A 15,110-nucleotide genomic window follows, 5' to 3' on the forward strand; every position below is an offset into this window, starting at 1 on the left:
GCCTGCTCCATTCAAATAAACCGGAACTAGAGGAACATTCTTCCTGATCATGGGAAGCTAGCTTCACAGCATAACAAATAGGGGCATTGCAAGTCTTCTTGTATTTCATGTAAATTCTCTAGCCAGGAAAAAAATACCTCTATAAATTAGCTAGACATGTTCAATTTCCACTTCTAAAAACCATATGCATAAAAAGAAGGCATAAAAAGACCCAAATGGCAACGGTTTACTTATTAATATTTCCAGTCAGCTAAAAAAAAGTCTACTAGCAATGCTTTTAAACATAGAAATAAAGAAGAATGAATATGTCAATTGTTTCAGAGCATTGTACATACTGTACTAATAAAAGTTCACACTTCCCAGTCCCCAAGTATAGAAGTGTCCCAATTAATATTCCCTCTCCATCTCCCCACTCCGTTAATCCTCCCTTTGTGTAATTACATTCCCCCAGAGATTTTGCTGTCGCTGGGAAGGAAAGAGATCATTTTATTGCTCTCATTTACCACAGAGAATGCTACCACCAAATAATTGGCTTGCAAGTCACCCTGTAAAACTTTTTATACTGAAGTGTAGTAAAGACACTGACTGTCTGGCACTGAGAGTTTGAAGCAGGGGAGCCTGGTTCAATTCCCAGTGTCGGCTCCTTGTGACCTTGGGCAAGTCACTTTATCTCCCTGTGCCTCAGGCACCAAAAGCATAGATTGTAAGCTCTATGGGGCAGGGACCTGTGCCTGCAAAATGTCTCTGTAAAGCGCAACGTAAAACTAGCAGCGCTATACAAGAACATGCTATTATTATTATCATTGCAGGTTTGATTCTCAGTGCAACAAAAAAGATTTTTCACATACAAAGATAGCCATCTTCACTTTTTAATCCTTAGTTACAAATTTGAAAGTATTGATAACATATATATTCTAAGAGCATTGTGTGCTCATTTTCATGTAATTTCCCAGAATCCCTGGCTGCAGTGGAAGAGATAATGGGGAAAAGCTGGGTTGCCGATCTGTCTGAAACGTGTAAATGTGCTCACAAGTGATATTCATATTTGCTGTACAGTATAAAGTACGGTGGAAGGTTGTTGTCACTTTTTTTACTCACCATAACTTATCTTGGGTCTGGTTGTAGATACTTTTAAGAAGGGACGCCATAGTCTAAGAACTGCCTTAACTTAGATCACTATCGATTTTGTTCTCAATTAGGTATACGCCCATAACAATTGCCGTGTACAATATATTTTCCATGATGGGTTCTGGTCTAATACTCTGATTAAGGCTTTCAGGAGTATATTTAATAAAGATAACTTGTTTCATGAAACATATTAAAATAGTAGAGAATGATTTACATACAGTAGTTATATAGTAGATGAGGTTGAAAAAAGACATGCGTCCATCAAGTTCAACCGATGCTAAATTTAGATGACGATACTTTCTCCTATATCCGTACTTACAGTACATTGATCCAGAGGAACGCAAACAAAAAACCCCAGTGACATATCATCCAGTGAAATCTCATAAGGGGAAAATAAATTCCCTCCTGACTCCAATAATTGGCAATCAGATCACTCCCTGGATCAACATCCTTCCCATGTTTACTTATTTGGAATATCCCTGTGTAGGGGTGTGTGTGTTAGGCACCTATGCTGCTGCAATGCCGGAGAGAGTGGTGTGGGGTTTCGCGGTGGCGCGATAGTACAGGGCGCCGCCATGTTTATTGCGCAACCTTCAGAGGGCACTGACAGAGCAGAGAGGTCACGCATGCGCAATGCAAGCGCGCGAACGACGGGCCAATAAGGGAAAGGCTCCGTTGGTGTACTACAACTCCCATGAGCTCTAGCACAGTCACCTGATGTCTGGGAACCAATCAGGGGATTGGAATCACGGGAGGAGGAAAGGGAAGCGTGGGGGAGAGGCCACGCTAGGCAGAGGGGATCCGGAAGGTGAAGGAGGAGGTAGTGTGAGTGCAGGGGGTCCGTGACCCGCCTGCATAGGACAGCTCTTCCCCGCAGACCCCTAGGAGAACCCCTGAGTCACAGTAGGTTGCAGTGCTGCAGGGACGCCCTATAGTGGTAGACACGTTTCCCTTACTGTACAACAGCTAGGGACAAGCGTGCGGAACAAGGTTGTGGCGAGCCGTTTGGGACCAGACGGCGGGACATTGCGACACAGGAGGCAGGCCGCTGATTCGTCTGATCCTTTTTGAAGCTGTTACCGGTCACCGCAGTGACCGGAAGGTATTTACAACAAAGTGCACCAACACCAGTCAACAGGCGCTGATCCCGCCTTAGGGAACACTCTTTGGGGACACTAGTGGAGTGGCCAAAGGACTGGGCCTACCATTCATAATATAGTACATGGACACGGTGTGTGGGGCACGCAGTGACGGGACAGAGACATTACTCATTAGGAGCGTGGCTGAGCCACTACCGTTATAAGGACAGTACCAGTTATTAGGCGTGTGTTTTGTATTGCTGCTTATGACTAGCGTTATAGTATAAGTTAAGTAAGGTGTGTTATGTGTTATGCCAATGATAAGTGAGAAGGCCGCATTTCGTTCTAGTAAAGTCAGTTACAATCATGTGTGTGAATATTGTTCTTACCCAGGGGAACCTTACACGATGGGGGTCCTGGGTAAGTGGAGGCGCTGCGCTAAATAAGTGTTCCCCCAGGCTCCCAGCAAGCAGAGGCTCAGATCTCCTGGAGCCACAGGTGTGTGCAGTACCCGTAGTCTCTTTAGAGCGTCAGAAAAAGGGCTACACCTGTATACCTTTCCTTTCTAAAAAGAAAGTCCTCATTGGGTGAACCGCTGGTGGGGGCGTGGCCACGCCTCCGGCGCCAGTGCTGAACTCAATTCCATTGAGTTAAAAAAAACTGCGAGTACAGCGCAGCTGCACCTTCAGCGGGAAGGTGAGTACTGGGCCCAGCCCCATTGAGGGGCGGTGCTTACACGCACAGCGCACGCCGAGGTGTGAGCTGTAGCAGTGACTGGGACCGCAGCCTAGGAAATGATGCAGCATTGCAAAAAGGCCCGTTAAATTGAGACAATAAAGCTTTATTTAAACAAACAAAAAAGTTTTATACTTATTCGGATTCTAGTAGGTTTTTTTCCCTATAAAAACTTATTTAATTTTTAAAAAAATGCACTTTGGCAACAGGAAAACAGCACATGAAATGTGTCCAATTTAGCAGTGGTGTGCTGCCCTGCAAACACAGTGCAATAATCACAGATGAAATGTATAAAATAACAAGATAGTCAGAAGAGGAAGTGTGATGCTAATAGACAAGTGCGCACATGCACTGAATCAGAATAACATGGACAGTTGGGGGAAAAATACAGTATGTGCTAGCAATTAACACCAACACAATCTACAGATTTCAAATAGATCCTCAGCAAAAAGTGGGATGTGATATTCATCCAGAAAGTACTAAACAGTGCAGGAGTGACCAACTCCAATCCTCAAGGGCCACCAACAGGTCAGGTTCAAGATATCCCTGCTTCAGCACAGCTGGCTCAATCAGTGGCTCAGTAGTTGATTGAGCCACCTGTGCTGAAGCAGGGGTAGCCTTAAAACTGACCTGTTGGTGGCCCTTGAGGACTGGAGTTGGCCACCCCTGAAATAGTGGGCCTGCACCAACCAGCATGTGTTACATTCTTTCTCCAAGTAAATGACGGCCCCAGAATGAAATATTTGTAGGAGCATTTATTTGTTGTCACGCACACAGTATTTATATATATATATATATATATATATATATATATAGTGTATATATCTAGGGTTGCCAGGTGTCCGGTTTTGAAACGGACAGCCCGGTATTTTGCCCCTGCATCCGGTATAAAATTAAAGGTAATACCGGATTGCGGAGGGCCCGGCAGCAGACCACAGCAGTTGCTGCCGGCTCTCCCTCACTGTCTGTCCCACGCCGAGGTGTCTGCTGCTGACGCACGCCGGGTCTCTATGACGTCAGCGCCGGAAGTCAGCTGGGCTTCCGGTGCGAGTGAGAGGGAGGTCCGGCGCAGGTGACGCCAGCATCAGACACCTCGGCGTGGGACAGACAGTGAGGGAGAAGCCTGTAGCGGGGGAGAGCCAATGCCAGCGGGAACTGCTGTGACCTGCCACCGGGCACCCCGCAGTCACCAACCCTCACCCCCCATTCACTGGCCACAGCCACCAGTTCCCCCCCACAGTCACCGCCCCCCCCCCCCCCCCATCAACCAGGACCGACCTGAGACCGTCCCAAAGGTAAGTCTGATTCTTATATATATTTGGGGGATACATATTTATTGGGGCGTATTTTTTTTATATGTATTGGGGGATGGGGGTACTTTTTATATGTATTGGGGAGGTGGGGGTATTTTCTATATGTTTAGGGGGGTGTATATGTATTGGGGAGGGTGGGGGGCTTCTTGCATCTTTTACCATTGTGCCCAGTATTTTTGGACAAGCCACCTGGCAAACCTATATTTAACAGATACACATCAGCTCACTGCAGGCGCTGAATTACAGCACTTTGTGTGAAAGAGTAAAAGCCACCCAGAGAAGAGCCATAATATGCAACTAATTACAGTGGGTCACTTTTAAGATGTTTGTGTGTTTATATAAATAAGCTCACGATAGGAAACTATTTTTTATTATGTCATTATTATTTATTGGCCAAGCAGAGCTAGGGCAGAAATATTGTAGGGCTGCGTAGTGTTATTTGTATTGGAGTGAAATTCAAAACTAATTGTTTAAAAACGACCGTGTTCATGTTAATTATAGCGGGTTGGGCATAATTTGCCCTGCAATGCTACAGTATATGAGAGAGGAAGCGATTGGGACTGGGATTTTCACCCTTCGTCAACATCATCTGTAAAGCCAGGTCTGACCTATCACAGGTGCTCGCTGCCTAAACCTGGGCCCAACGTCACAGCTATGACGACATTTACTAAATGTACGCATTTAAAAATAATAATCATTTAAACGAACAGAGATGCTACATGGCATTTACCTCATACACAGTCTGCAATGAATCCATGCCCTAAATATCTTAGTCTCATTTTGATCTGGGTAACAGAGACGTGCACTTCAGAGACAACTTCAGAGACCAGTACTTTAAGCACAACTTCAGCCCTCACTTGTTCACATCTTATTTGATATTTTTGCAATATTTTACACACACGCGCGCGCACACACACACATTTATATGAGTATTTGTTTAGTAGATGTTGCCCATTTGACGTCTGTGAAAGCTTATGGTACTGTACATATGTCATCTAAAAACATCATAAACATTTAATCGTTAGGTTGAATAAAATGGTGTCACATTGTGCCAGCAATCCTATATTCCTTTGGAGAATTACAGCTATTAGAATATTCTATAACAAAAACAAAGTATGTATCAGTTTTCAATATGTTATAAAAGGGAATCACAACCTGCAAGCGGAGAGAATCACATATGCTTCCACTTTGAGTCATATATAATGCACTGCTTAGGCTGCGCTTATAGTGACAGCGACGCTGACGTCACGCTGCGGTTGCTGGAAAAATCAAATTGTAGTGACTTCCAGCGATCGCGACAAAGACGTCGCATCGCGTTTACTATGAGCGCACGCGATGGCGGTAATACATTTGTTTTGACGCGACGTCGCATTGCTGTCGCCGATACTATAAGTGAAGCCTTAGGCTGCGCTTATAGTGCCTTGCGACGTCGCTCCAAGACAAACACATTGACTCCGTCGCAAGCGCTTGTAGTAAGCGCGACTGCGACGGAGCGACAAAACATTTTGAAGCTGGGTCTATTTGATCTTTTAGAGACAGTCGCCACATGTGACTTGTCTCTAAACCAATCAAATTGTGCGGCCCGCCCCTTTTAGTGACGTCACTGGCCTTGTCGCCAGCGACGTCGCTTCAAATCATAACTTTCGCTGGTGGCGACGGTAACGTAAACGGTGACTTCACCGTCGCCAGCACTATAAGCGCGGCCTTAGTCTTCCAATATCCAGGTGGGCAAATAAAAAGATACAACGTGATACAAGCAAAGATGGAAGGTTATGTATCTGTTGTATGTTGTGACTACTTATTCTGCTCATTGTTTAAGTTCATATTTTTATCTCATCGCCCTAATCCCAGGCTATCACCTAAAGTACCCACACAAGATGAAAATACAAAAATATGAAGGTAAATGTGATGAATGTACAAAGGGGAATCCGTTATGATAAAAAAAAAAAAATACTGGTCTGGCACATAGCTATAGAGATTGTGCCGCACGATTAAAATGTTAAATGTCTGCAAAATACAATACAAAATATACACGCGGTACGACACAAAAGATGTACTTTAGATGTAACCATCTGCATTTAGGAAATTCTACTAATTGTATTTGTGGAATCTAAAAAAAAAAAACGCAATATCTCTGGCACAGCCTTTCTCCTTTCTCCTAAATGCTCCACAAGAATCAATCATCATCAATTACAGGGGCTTTCTTTCTAAAATGACTATTGAAATTCATATCTGTGATTATCACCATTTCTATTTTGAAGTCTAAACAGCGTTATTATGTCACTTACGATACTACTGTCAATAGGCTAATTATTTCTAAACTGCGGTAGATCAAGGTTTTTGAAAAATCAATGAAAAAGACAGTTGAATATTCTATTTAAAATCGCATGAGACTAATTATATGCATGTCTAACAAATCTACTTAGAAAACGTGCTGTCCAACGAAAATAATAAAGGGGGCATGGGACTCGAGTCATTCCATCAGCACACAATTGACAGCAATAGACTGATGGTCTTCTGCTAAAAAAGTTAATGTACACATTTATATTAGTGTATTTGTATAGCTTATGCAATAAAACCACCGTTATTTTTCACAACAGAGAATTGAATTTCTACGTCCCAGAACCAGTTAGTGTGGCTAAGAATAGCAGGGTTGTTCAATGCCTAATAGCACACCGCATAATTTGTATAGATCAGTGTGCTTCACAGTACCTACATATCCGGCTTAGTCAATATTCCAGCCATCAAGCACACTGTGTACCATGCAGAAGTTAACCAGGAAAGATGAACAAAAACACATTATTCAGGCCATTACTTGGAAACGGCCATAACACGGAATCAGAAGCACGCTATGTGCACACCTATCCATGTTACCATGCAATCTTTCTCCACTCGGCACTTAAAATGACACATTGCTTTCTACAAACTATATATTTGGGTTCTCACACACTGCAGAGGAGATTTCTTTTTCAAACTTCTCAATATAAACATCTTAACCCCCTACTGTACACACATTACACACTCCCTTAACAATACAAAATAACAATATATGCCAATTAACCCCTTATTTTGCAATGGTGGGTGCATGGCATTTTTAAGATTTCCGCTACTAAACAGATTACAGTTACTGTTTTAAGAGCACAACAACAGGCTTTTATTTATACTCCCTAACATATACAGGGATATTTACCTTTATGTAGCCCCAGGACACAGAAAGCAAATAGTTTGCTTCAGGCATCTTGACGGTGGTTTGAATTCTATCAGCACAGGTAAAACTATTCCGTTCTTCCCCCAAAAAAAGGCCTGTTTTATCTCTGGTTGTTACTTTGCGTGAGATTCGGAATTAGGTACATGTGCTGCATTCTGGAATAAAATCCCATTGGACTGCACTCTGGTTGTACGCATACCATTTGTAAAAATCCAGGGGGCTCTGATAGTCCAGGATTAGCATAAACAAGGAGACTGCTATAGAAAAATCCAAGGAGCTGAGAATCTGCATCTTTCCTGTGCACCAGGGCGTGATGATAAATGTATGCCAAGATGCTTAGCTACTGGGAAGACTTGTTCTGCCAACAGCGACCAAATAAGGACCTTCAAGCAAAGCCATCAACAGTGCCTGGTAGACCCACCCATAGACCCCATATGAGAACCAATCACATGTCCTTCTGAAAGCAGTGAAAGCAGGAGATGTATAGCATTACGTATGAAATGTTCTGATTGGTCACAGAGGGTAAATCTCCTTGGAACAGGGTTTTTCTTTCTTCTGTAAGTGACATTTAGTAATGGAATCCCTGCAGCAGCAGCTCTGCAGCGAGAAGATTAATTAGCACACTTTTTTGCTTTTCTTTTGTACTCTCTAATTGCCTTAAAACCTCATGATGGGTTTTTGCTGTCAGAGATATTTTCTGTGATTTGCAGGGCTTTCACTTTTGAGGAGTGTTTTTGCACTGAATATGTATGAGTAAGGTAAGGACAAAAGGAATACAGCTTGTCACAATTCTGAGGGCATAGCAGCAACAAACTGTATGGTACAGGTATATGGCTATGGAGTTAGCTACAATAGCTGCCCTGCTATTAAAAATACAGTAGATCAGTCCTGTGAAATTGCTACCTGTACAAAGTAATGTTTCTGCAGATGAATGCAACCACATCCAAGGGCTCTATGTACATACTGTAACGCAACTACTTATGCATGTAACTTTTATCATTGTATGCTTTCCTTCTGCTTGCAACTTAAATACATATCTATCTTCCATCTGACACAGATCTTTTTTCGCAGTGAGGTTTTAATTTACCACACAACTATATAATTAGACGTTAATCCAAAGGGAAAAGGACAATACTGTACTACAGTAGCAATAGAGCCTTCTGTGTTTATTATAAAATGTGCATTGCATATAATGTACAGTAGGTATCAATGCAAAGAGAAGTGTGTTTGATGCATTGCACCATGTTTTGCTGTGTGACATGTACTGTAAGCAGCTTGTCAACCACATTTCCTACAGTTTATGCAGATATTAGCCAAGAGGTTTAAGGCACCTTGAAGCTGGCGCAGACAAAAGGCAGAAACATTAAGATGCAGAATGTGATACCTGACATTATAATATATACAGATCACTATATTCCTCCCCAGCCCCCCTTGATGACTTGCACAAGGTAGAGTTGGAGCAAAGAAACGAAATACAATGACGAGAAAAAAGGTACAAGACGAAAATGCCTTTCTTTAAGCCAAGTCCGACTCACAACCCCATAAATGTAAAGGCTGCAGTATGCTGAACCTTTTCTCAGATAAGCAGGAATATACTGCACATATACATAATGCATCATATAGAAACAATCTAATTCTTTTATCACACTATATTTAATGCATTCTTTAAGGGTTGCATTCAAATTAATTCACTATGTTAAAAGTGACAAAACTCTTCATTTCATCAAACAACCAGAGATAGAAAATCAGTTGTTATAATGTTAATAGTCATATTAATGGTTAAACTGATCCCCCTATGACAGAGGTGGCCAACGTCAGTCCTCATAGACCACCAACACGTCAGGTTTTAAGGATATCCCTGCTTCAGCACAGGTGGCTCAATCTTTGACTGAGCACGAGTCTTCAACTGAGCCACCTGTGCTGACGCAGGGATATTCTTAAAACCTGACCTGTTGCTGGCCCTTGAGGACCGGCGTTGCCCACTTCTGCCCTATGATATTGCATCTACAGTGATGCCGTCATATTAGTTATACTGCAGGGAAACACCACATATACTAAGTGACATTTCTGCCACATGACTGACTCAGCTGCACACAATGACTGGCTGGTGCCTTGAGAAAGCTTGTGGCTATGATTGTGGTCAAGAAAGAGGCAGACTGCAACTGAGCACAGAGCTAAGGAATCGCGGGTGCTAACAGAAATCCTTTAACTACTGAAGAGATTCCACTGATAACAATGACTGGGACTAGTAGTGCGTAGGAAGAATATATTCTGCTCAGAAAGGGGGCACTGGCTATAAAACATTGCTGAAGTTTTATCTGGCTGTAGCAGTGTGTGAAACTGCTTTTTCCTTTGTGCAATCAGTGAATGTATAACCTAAACCGCTTTCACTTCTGTATAACTTGTTAGTTTACATTAAACCCAGGAATTCGAGAAAATGCAGCTCCACCTTTTTGGATTTTCTTACATTCTGCTCACCTTATACTGTACAACCGAGTGAGACACAATCGTTTTGTTTTTAAGGAAAACGGAAGTGCTATACTGGAAAAAGTGGGATTCGTGGTTGGTTTGTGTGCCTTTCATTGGACAAAAAAAAACCACACACAATGTTGTGCACGAGTCTCCAAAGACAAAAGAAGTACATCAAAGAGCATATATTTCTGAATGATGTGGAGCATCATTTAGAGAAAGAATTGAAGTACATTATTGCGTTCTAAATACAGTGTATTTAGAGATGATTAATGTCACCATACAAAATAAAATTCAACTATCCAAACAAAAGAAAAGTGTAGTACATGTTTATTCCCTCCAGCCATGATGGTGTTAATAGTTATTATTTATTTTGCCAATAAAAATAGTATCCAACAAGAACTGTCTTGCATATAATCTGACAATGGGGCCAAGATGTACTGTAGTACACAGGCCCTGATGCACTAAGCTCCGTTAAGCTATTTAACATAATGTTAACGTTAGGTTTATCAGAACGCTTATGCACTAAAGCAAAAAAACCTAACGCTAACCCAGTGCTACTCCTTAAATAACGTATGGTTATGTTGTTTAAGGCCGTTAGTGCTAATGATATGCTAAAGAGGTATTCCCCCTAACATCACATAGCCACTAAAGGTCCTGCAGATTAACGCAGGGATTTAACTGGACGTTATTTACGGGAGGTCATAGCTAAAGGTGACCTTGCTCCCATCCAGATGCTGAAATATGGGGAGAGGTTCAGGTTATTTGAAGCTTAGCACAAGGTAGTGCTAAATTAACCTAACGTTAACCCTAGGCGGAATTACATGACAGTTGTTGTTTTTGCATATAATTAGCTTAGTGGATTTGAGTTAAACTCTGGGGAAATGACTTATTTTACTGATTTAGGTAACCTGATGTTATTTGCCCTGATTCAACAGAGCTTTGTGCACCTGCGCCATAATGTTGATCTTCCTTTCAGACAGTTGGCTACAGTACACAATCGTATGATAAAACAGTACTCTCTCTTCTCTACCTTCATCAAGATTCCTTACTGTTATTTCATTCTCGTTTTCTGCAGTGTCTCTGTAAGAATAGGTGGGAAAAGCCCTATTCGCAAAAAAATATGTTAAGCACATTTACCTACATATCTTTGTCAAAAAGAATGGACTTCATCCCACAGATGTTCATGCTGACAGATGCCATTATATATGCTCTTTGTTTACGACACTGTGAATACCAGAGATCCCTCTGTATATTTGCTCGAGTTGTATTATATCAGCTGTGTCCCCAATATGCTATCACATTTCCCTTTAGACAGTAACCTCCAAGGAACCCCGTCTTCCTAACTCACTCACATCAGTAGGCATATACATTCTACTTACTATTTTTTTTATTTGATATCACCGTTTTATATCCCTCCGCTGGGTAGCATTGTGTAATCTGTCGGTGCCTAACAAATAACCAATAATATTTGCCATCCCTATTCTTGATTTGAGAATAAGAGGTAACTTACTGCTTTGGTTAGCAGAAAAATGTTAAAAAAAATTAAAAATGAGTTGATGTTTCAGTGCCCAGAGAAGGGAAAGGGTAAAAAAAAAATAAACCTGGTAATTTTAAATATACAGTAATTACCCATTCAAGGTATCATCTAATCCTGACAATTCACTGAAAAAAACTGTGCAGAACACTTTAATGAGGATGAGTCTGTACTTGTTCTAGCACTGGCACAAACAAACACTTGATGATCTGGTCCCAGTAAATAAATGATCATGTTACTTCCATTGAATAGCGCTGACACCACTCTTGTAATGCTTTGTTCTTAATAGATGCAAATGATTACCTCCCACACTACCCATTAGATAATTTGTACATTTGCATTGTTAAAAAAAAAAAGTTGTTTTTCATCTTTCTCCTCTTTAGCCCGCTGAACATTTTAATCCCAGCTGTTAGACAAAGCACAGGTTCAAGAACAAAAAAAAATCAACCCAAAGTGTTAACTAAAAAATAATGGCAGCTTCTGACACACCCACTGTCATCCTGGGAGACATTAACATACCTAGTGACAATCCCATTGCTACTTCAGCTGTTTATTTTATCTCTTTAACCTCCTCCTATAGTCTCTCCCAATGGACCTGCTCTCCTACTCACTACCATAGACACTCCCTTGACCTGTTTTTCTCCAGCGGCTGCTCGGTCTCTAACTCCTCATCACCTCCTAACCTTTAGCTTCACTACACCTTCTGCACCCTCCACAACACCTACTTCCACATGCACTTACAGAAATCTACATGCCCTAGACCCCCCCTCCCCCCACCCCCTGAATTTTCAGCATTTTTTTTACCATTTCTCCTCTCTCCCATCTCTACTCTTTCCAGGCCTGACCTAGCAACCTCTCTACACGATAGTACAATTTCATCAGCCTTAGATAAATTAGCTTCTGCCACCACAATTTGCCCCCAATAAACTAAGCCACAACCACGGCACACATACTTTACCCACTACCTTTAAAAGTGCTCTCGCAGTGTTGGATGTTACTGGAGAAAATTCCACTCTAAAACAGATTTCCTCCATGATAAATTCATACTCATCTCCTATAACACTAACCTTTCCCTTGCTGTCTAAACCTACTTTTCTTGACTCATACAAACTCTGTCCTCTAACCCTCAACACCTATTTACCACTTTTAACTCCCTTCCGTGTTGAACTACACCTGCACACCTTTCTACCCTCATGGCCGGATTTCTCGCCACCTACTTCACAGGCAATATTAAGTCAATTAGACATGACATCTCTTCATGTCAAACTCCACACAATCCCACACACCTCCATTTGCACATCGAAGTTCACGGCAGCTACAGTAATTTTCCCTGTCACTAAGGATGAGGTCTCCGTGCTCCTCTCATCCTACAACCTGCCCCCTTGATCCTATTCCATCACATCTCCTTCGTTCCCTCTTTGGTACACTATCATTTCTATACTGATGGCAACCAAATTTACTTCTCCTCCCCTGACCTCTCCCCTTTCTCCTGTCCCGTGTCACCAACCGTCTCTCTTCAATCTCTTCCTGGATGTCCCACCGTAACCTGAGGATTAACATGTACAAAACAGAATGAATACGCTTTCCCCCTTCCACTGCCACCGCTACACCAACACTCTCCATCACAGTCAATAACACCACAATCGCAATGAAGCCCTGTCGTCTCCACCTCCGAAATATCGTCAGGATATGCCCTTTTCTCACTCATATATTCACTCACTCAACTTGTCCCGCCTTGACTACTGTAACCTTCTTCTAGTTGGCATTCCAAAATGCTGCCGCCAGACATTTACCTCACTCACCGCTCCACTACACATATCCCCACACTGGCTGCCCATATCATCTAGAATAAAATTTTAAAACTTATCTCTGATTTACAAAACTCTCAACGACACTGCCCCGCAATACATCTCAGCTCTCATCCCCAAATATATTCCTAAATGCTTCCCACATTCAGCCTACGACATCCGCCTTTGCTTCTGCCTCGTTAGCGCTTAGAAGACTTCTCCCACGCTGTCCACACTTTCTGGAATTCCCTACCATGTGCCATCAGACTCTTCCTCAGCTTTCAGACATTTAAAAACTCCTTGAAAACTCACCTTTTCAAGAAAGCCTATCTGGCATACCCCTAACATCCATCTCCCTCCCCCCTTTCTCCAGTCCCATTAGGACCAGCTGTGCGGCTGGACCAATCTCCACGCTACGTAACATCCCGACCCTCAAACTGGATTAGTTGTCGGGCTGGACCATACTCCAACCTGAAGTACTGTATACTTCAGGCCTGCACAACTCCAGTCCTCGAGGGCCGCAAACAGGTCAGGTTTTCAGGATATCCCTACTTCAGCACAGCTGGCTCAATTAGTGGCTCAGTATGACTGAGCCACTAATTGAGCCAGCTGTGCTGATTTTGGGATATCCTGAAAACCTTGCCTGTTTTGGGCCCTCGGGGACTGGAGTTGTGCAGGCCTGCTATACTTCATCCCACAATGAGCAGCCATTTTACATTTTTGTTTCAACGTTGTCCCTCATTTCCTCTAGATTGTAAACTCTCACGAGCCGAGCTCTCGACTGTATCTTTTGGTGCATGTTTGTCCTTATTTGTATGTAACTGTTTGTCATTTTCAAATCTCTTGTACCCCCGTTGAATATGTTGATGCTTTACAAACAAAACGATAATAATTTAAAGTAACATAAGAATATGGCAACATTTGAATGCAGGGATTGGATACATTCAGATTTTGCCCGCACTCCATTTTAAATGCTGTATGTATTGGGATTGCGGGCAATAATTTCTGCAAACACATAACTGGGATCAGTTCCAATGTAGAAACTCTGTTTCTAGTGAGCGGTATTCAAACTCCATATTATAACTATTCTACTTAAAGCAAGGAAGACCTTTCTGATCTGTTTCCAATCGTAATTTAATTCCTTTTAGTAGAAAACAAAATGACAGTGTCATTTTAAAAACTAAGCACAAAGTTCAATGCTTAATACCAGGTTCTGGTTTAGAGAACCTTCTTTATGCAGACCGATTAAGGTGTGCGAAGAGAGGCACACTAAGAGATCCTACAGTATATGTGGCGTACACCAACTATATGTAGAGAGTATAGTCAAAGTGATTATCAATCAATAAAATGTAACCTATCATATAACAATGTACATACATGTACCATAAAATATACAGGCGGACCCCACTAATACGGCGGGTTCGGTTCCAGGCCCCTGCCGAAAAGCGAATATCGACATAAGGTGAACATAGCATGTGTGCGCTCTGCACAAAAAAGTCGCACCTGCGCGTAAACCAAGTAAATGACTCCTTCGGTCTTACAGTTAATACATTGTTTTCATTGATGATTTCTGGTATTGTCCCAATTCGAGACGTTTTTACTAGGGGTGATTAATTCACAGGCATTAAAGTTATAACATTTAAAGCCGCCCTTAGATTGTTTTCCTAGCCACATGTCTGGAAGTTTCTTTGTCAAGAAGTGTCTATGGACCAACAGGTCCCTGAGATTCTTCCGCCATACAATGCTGGGATGTTCGTTAAGTGCATTTATTAGAGCATCGTCATTGAGGGATATGCGCCAGCGCTTTCTCAATATTCCTTTCAATGTCACTTGATTGCCTGTTGAATGCCACAA

General features: G+C 42.1%; 1 protein-coding gene across 9 annotated transcripts in view; it reads right to left on the reverse strand.

Annotated features, from left to right (window-relative positions):
* PDE4D (phosphodiesterase 4D) overlaps positions 1 to 15,110 on the reverse strand; it is a 1,562,913-nt gene that overhangs the window by 34,399 nt on the left and 1,513,404 nt on the right. Inside the window, exon 1 of one of the 9 annotated variants that reach the window (XM_075589654.1) lies at positions 7,446 to 7,834. The exons of the other annotated variants lie outside the window; for them this stretch is intronic. Coding sequence (XP_075445769.1) covers positions 7,446 to 7,493 — 48 coding nt within the window. The 5' untranslated portion in view covers positions 7,494 to 7,834. Of the gene's footprint in view, positions 1 to 7,445; positions 7,835 to 15,110 lie in introns of those variants that run through there. 9 annotated transcript variants of the gene reach the window in all.

Source organism: Ascaphus truei, chromosome 1 (genome assembly GCF_040206685.1).
Source record: "Ascaphus truei isolate aAscTru1 chromosome 1, aAscTru1.hap1, whole genome shotgun sequence".
In the NCBI taxonomy this organism is placed as follows: Eukaryota; Metazoa; Chordata; class Amphibia; order Anura; family Ascaphidae; genus Ascaphus; species Ascaphus truei.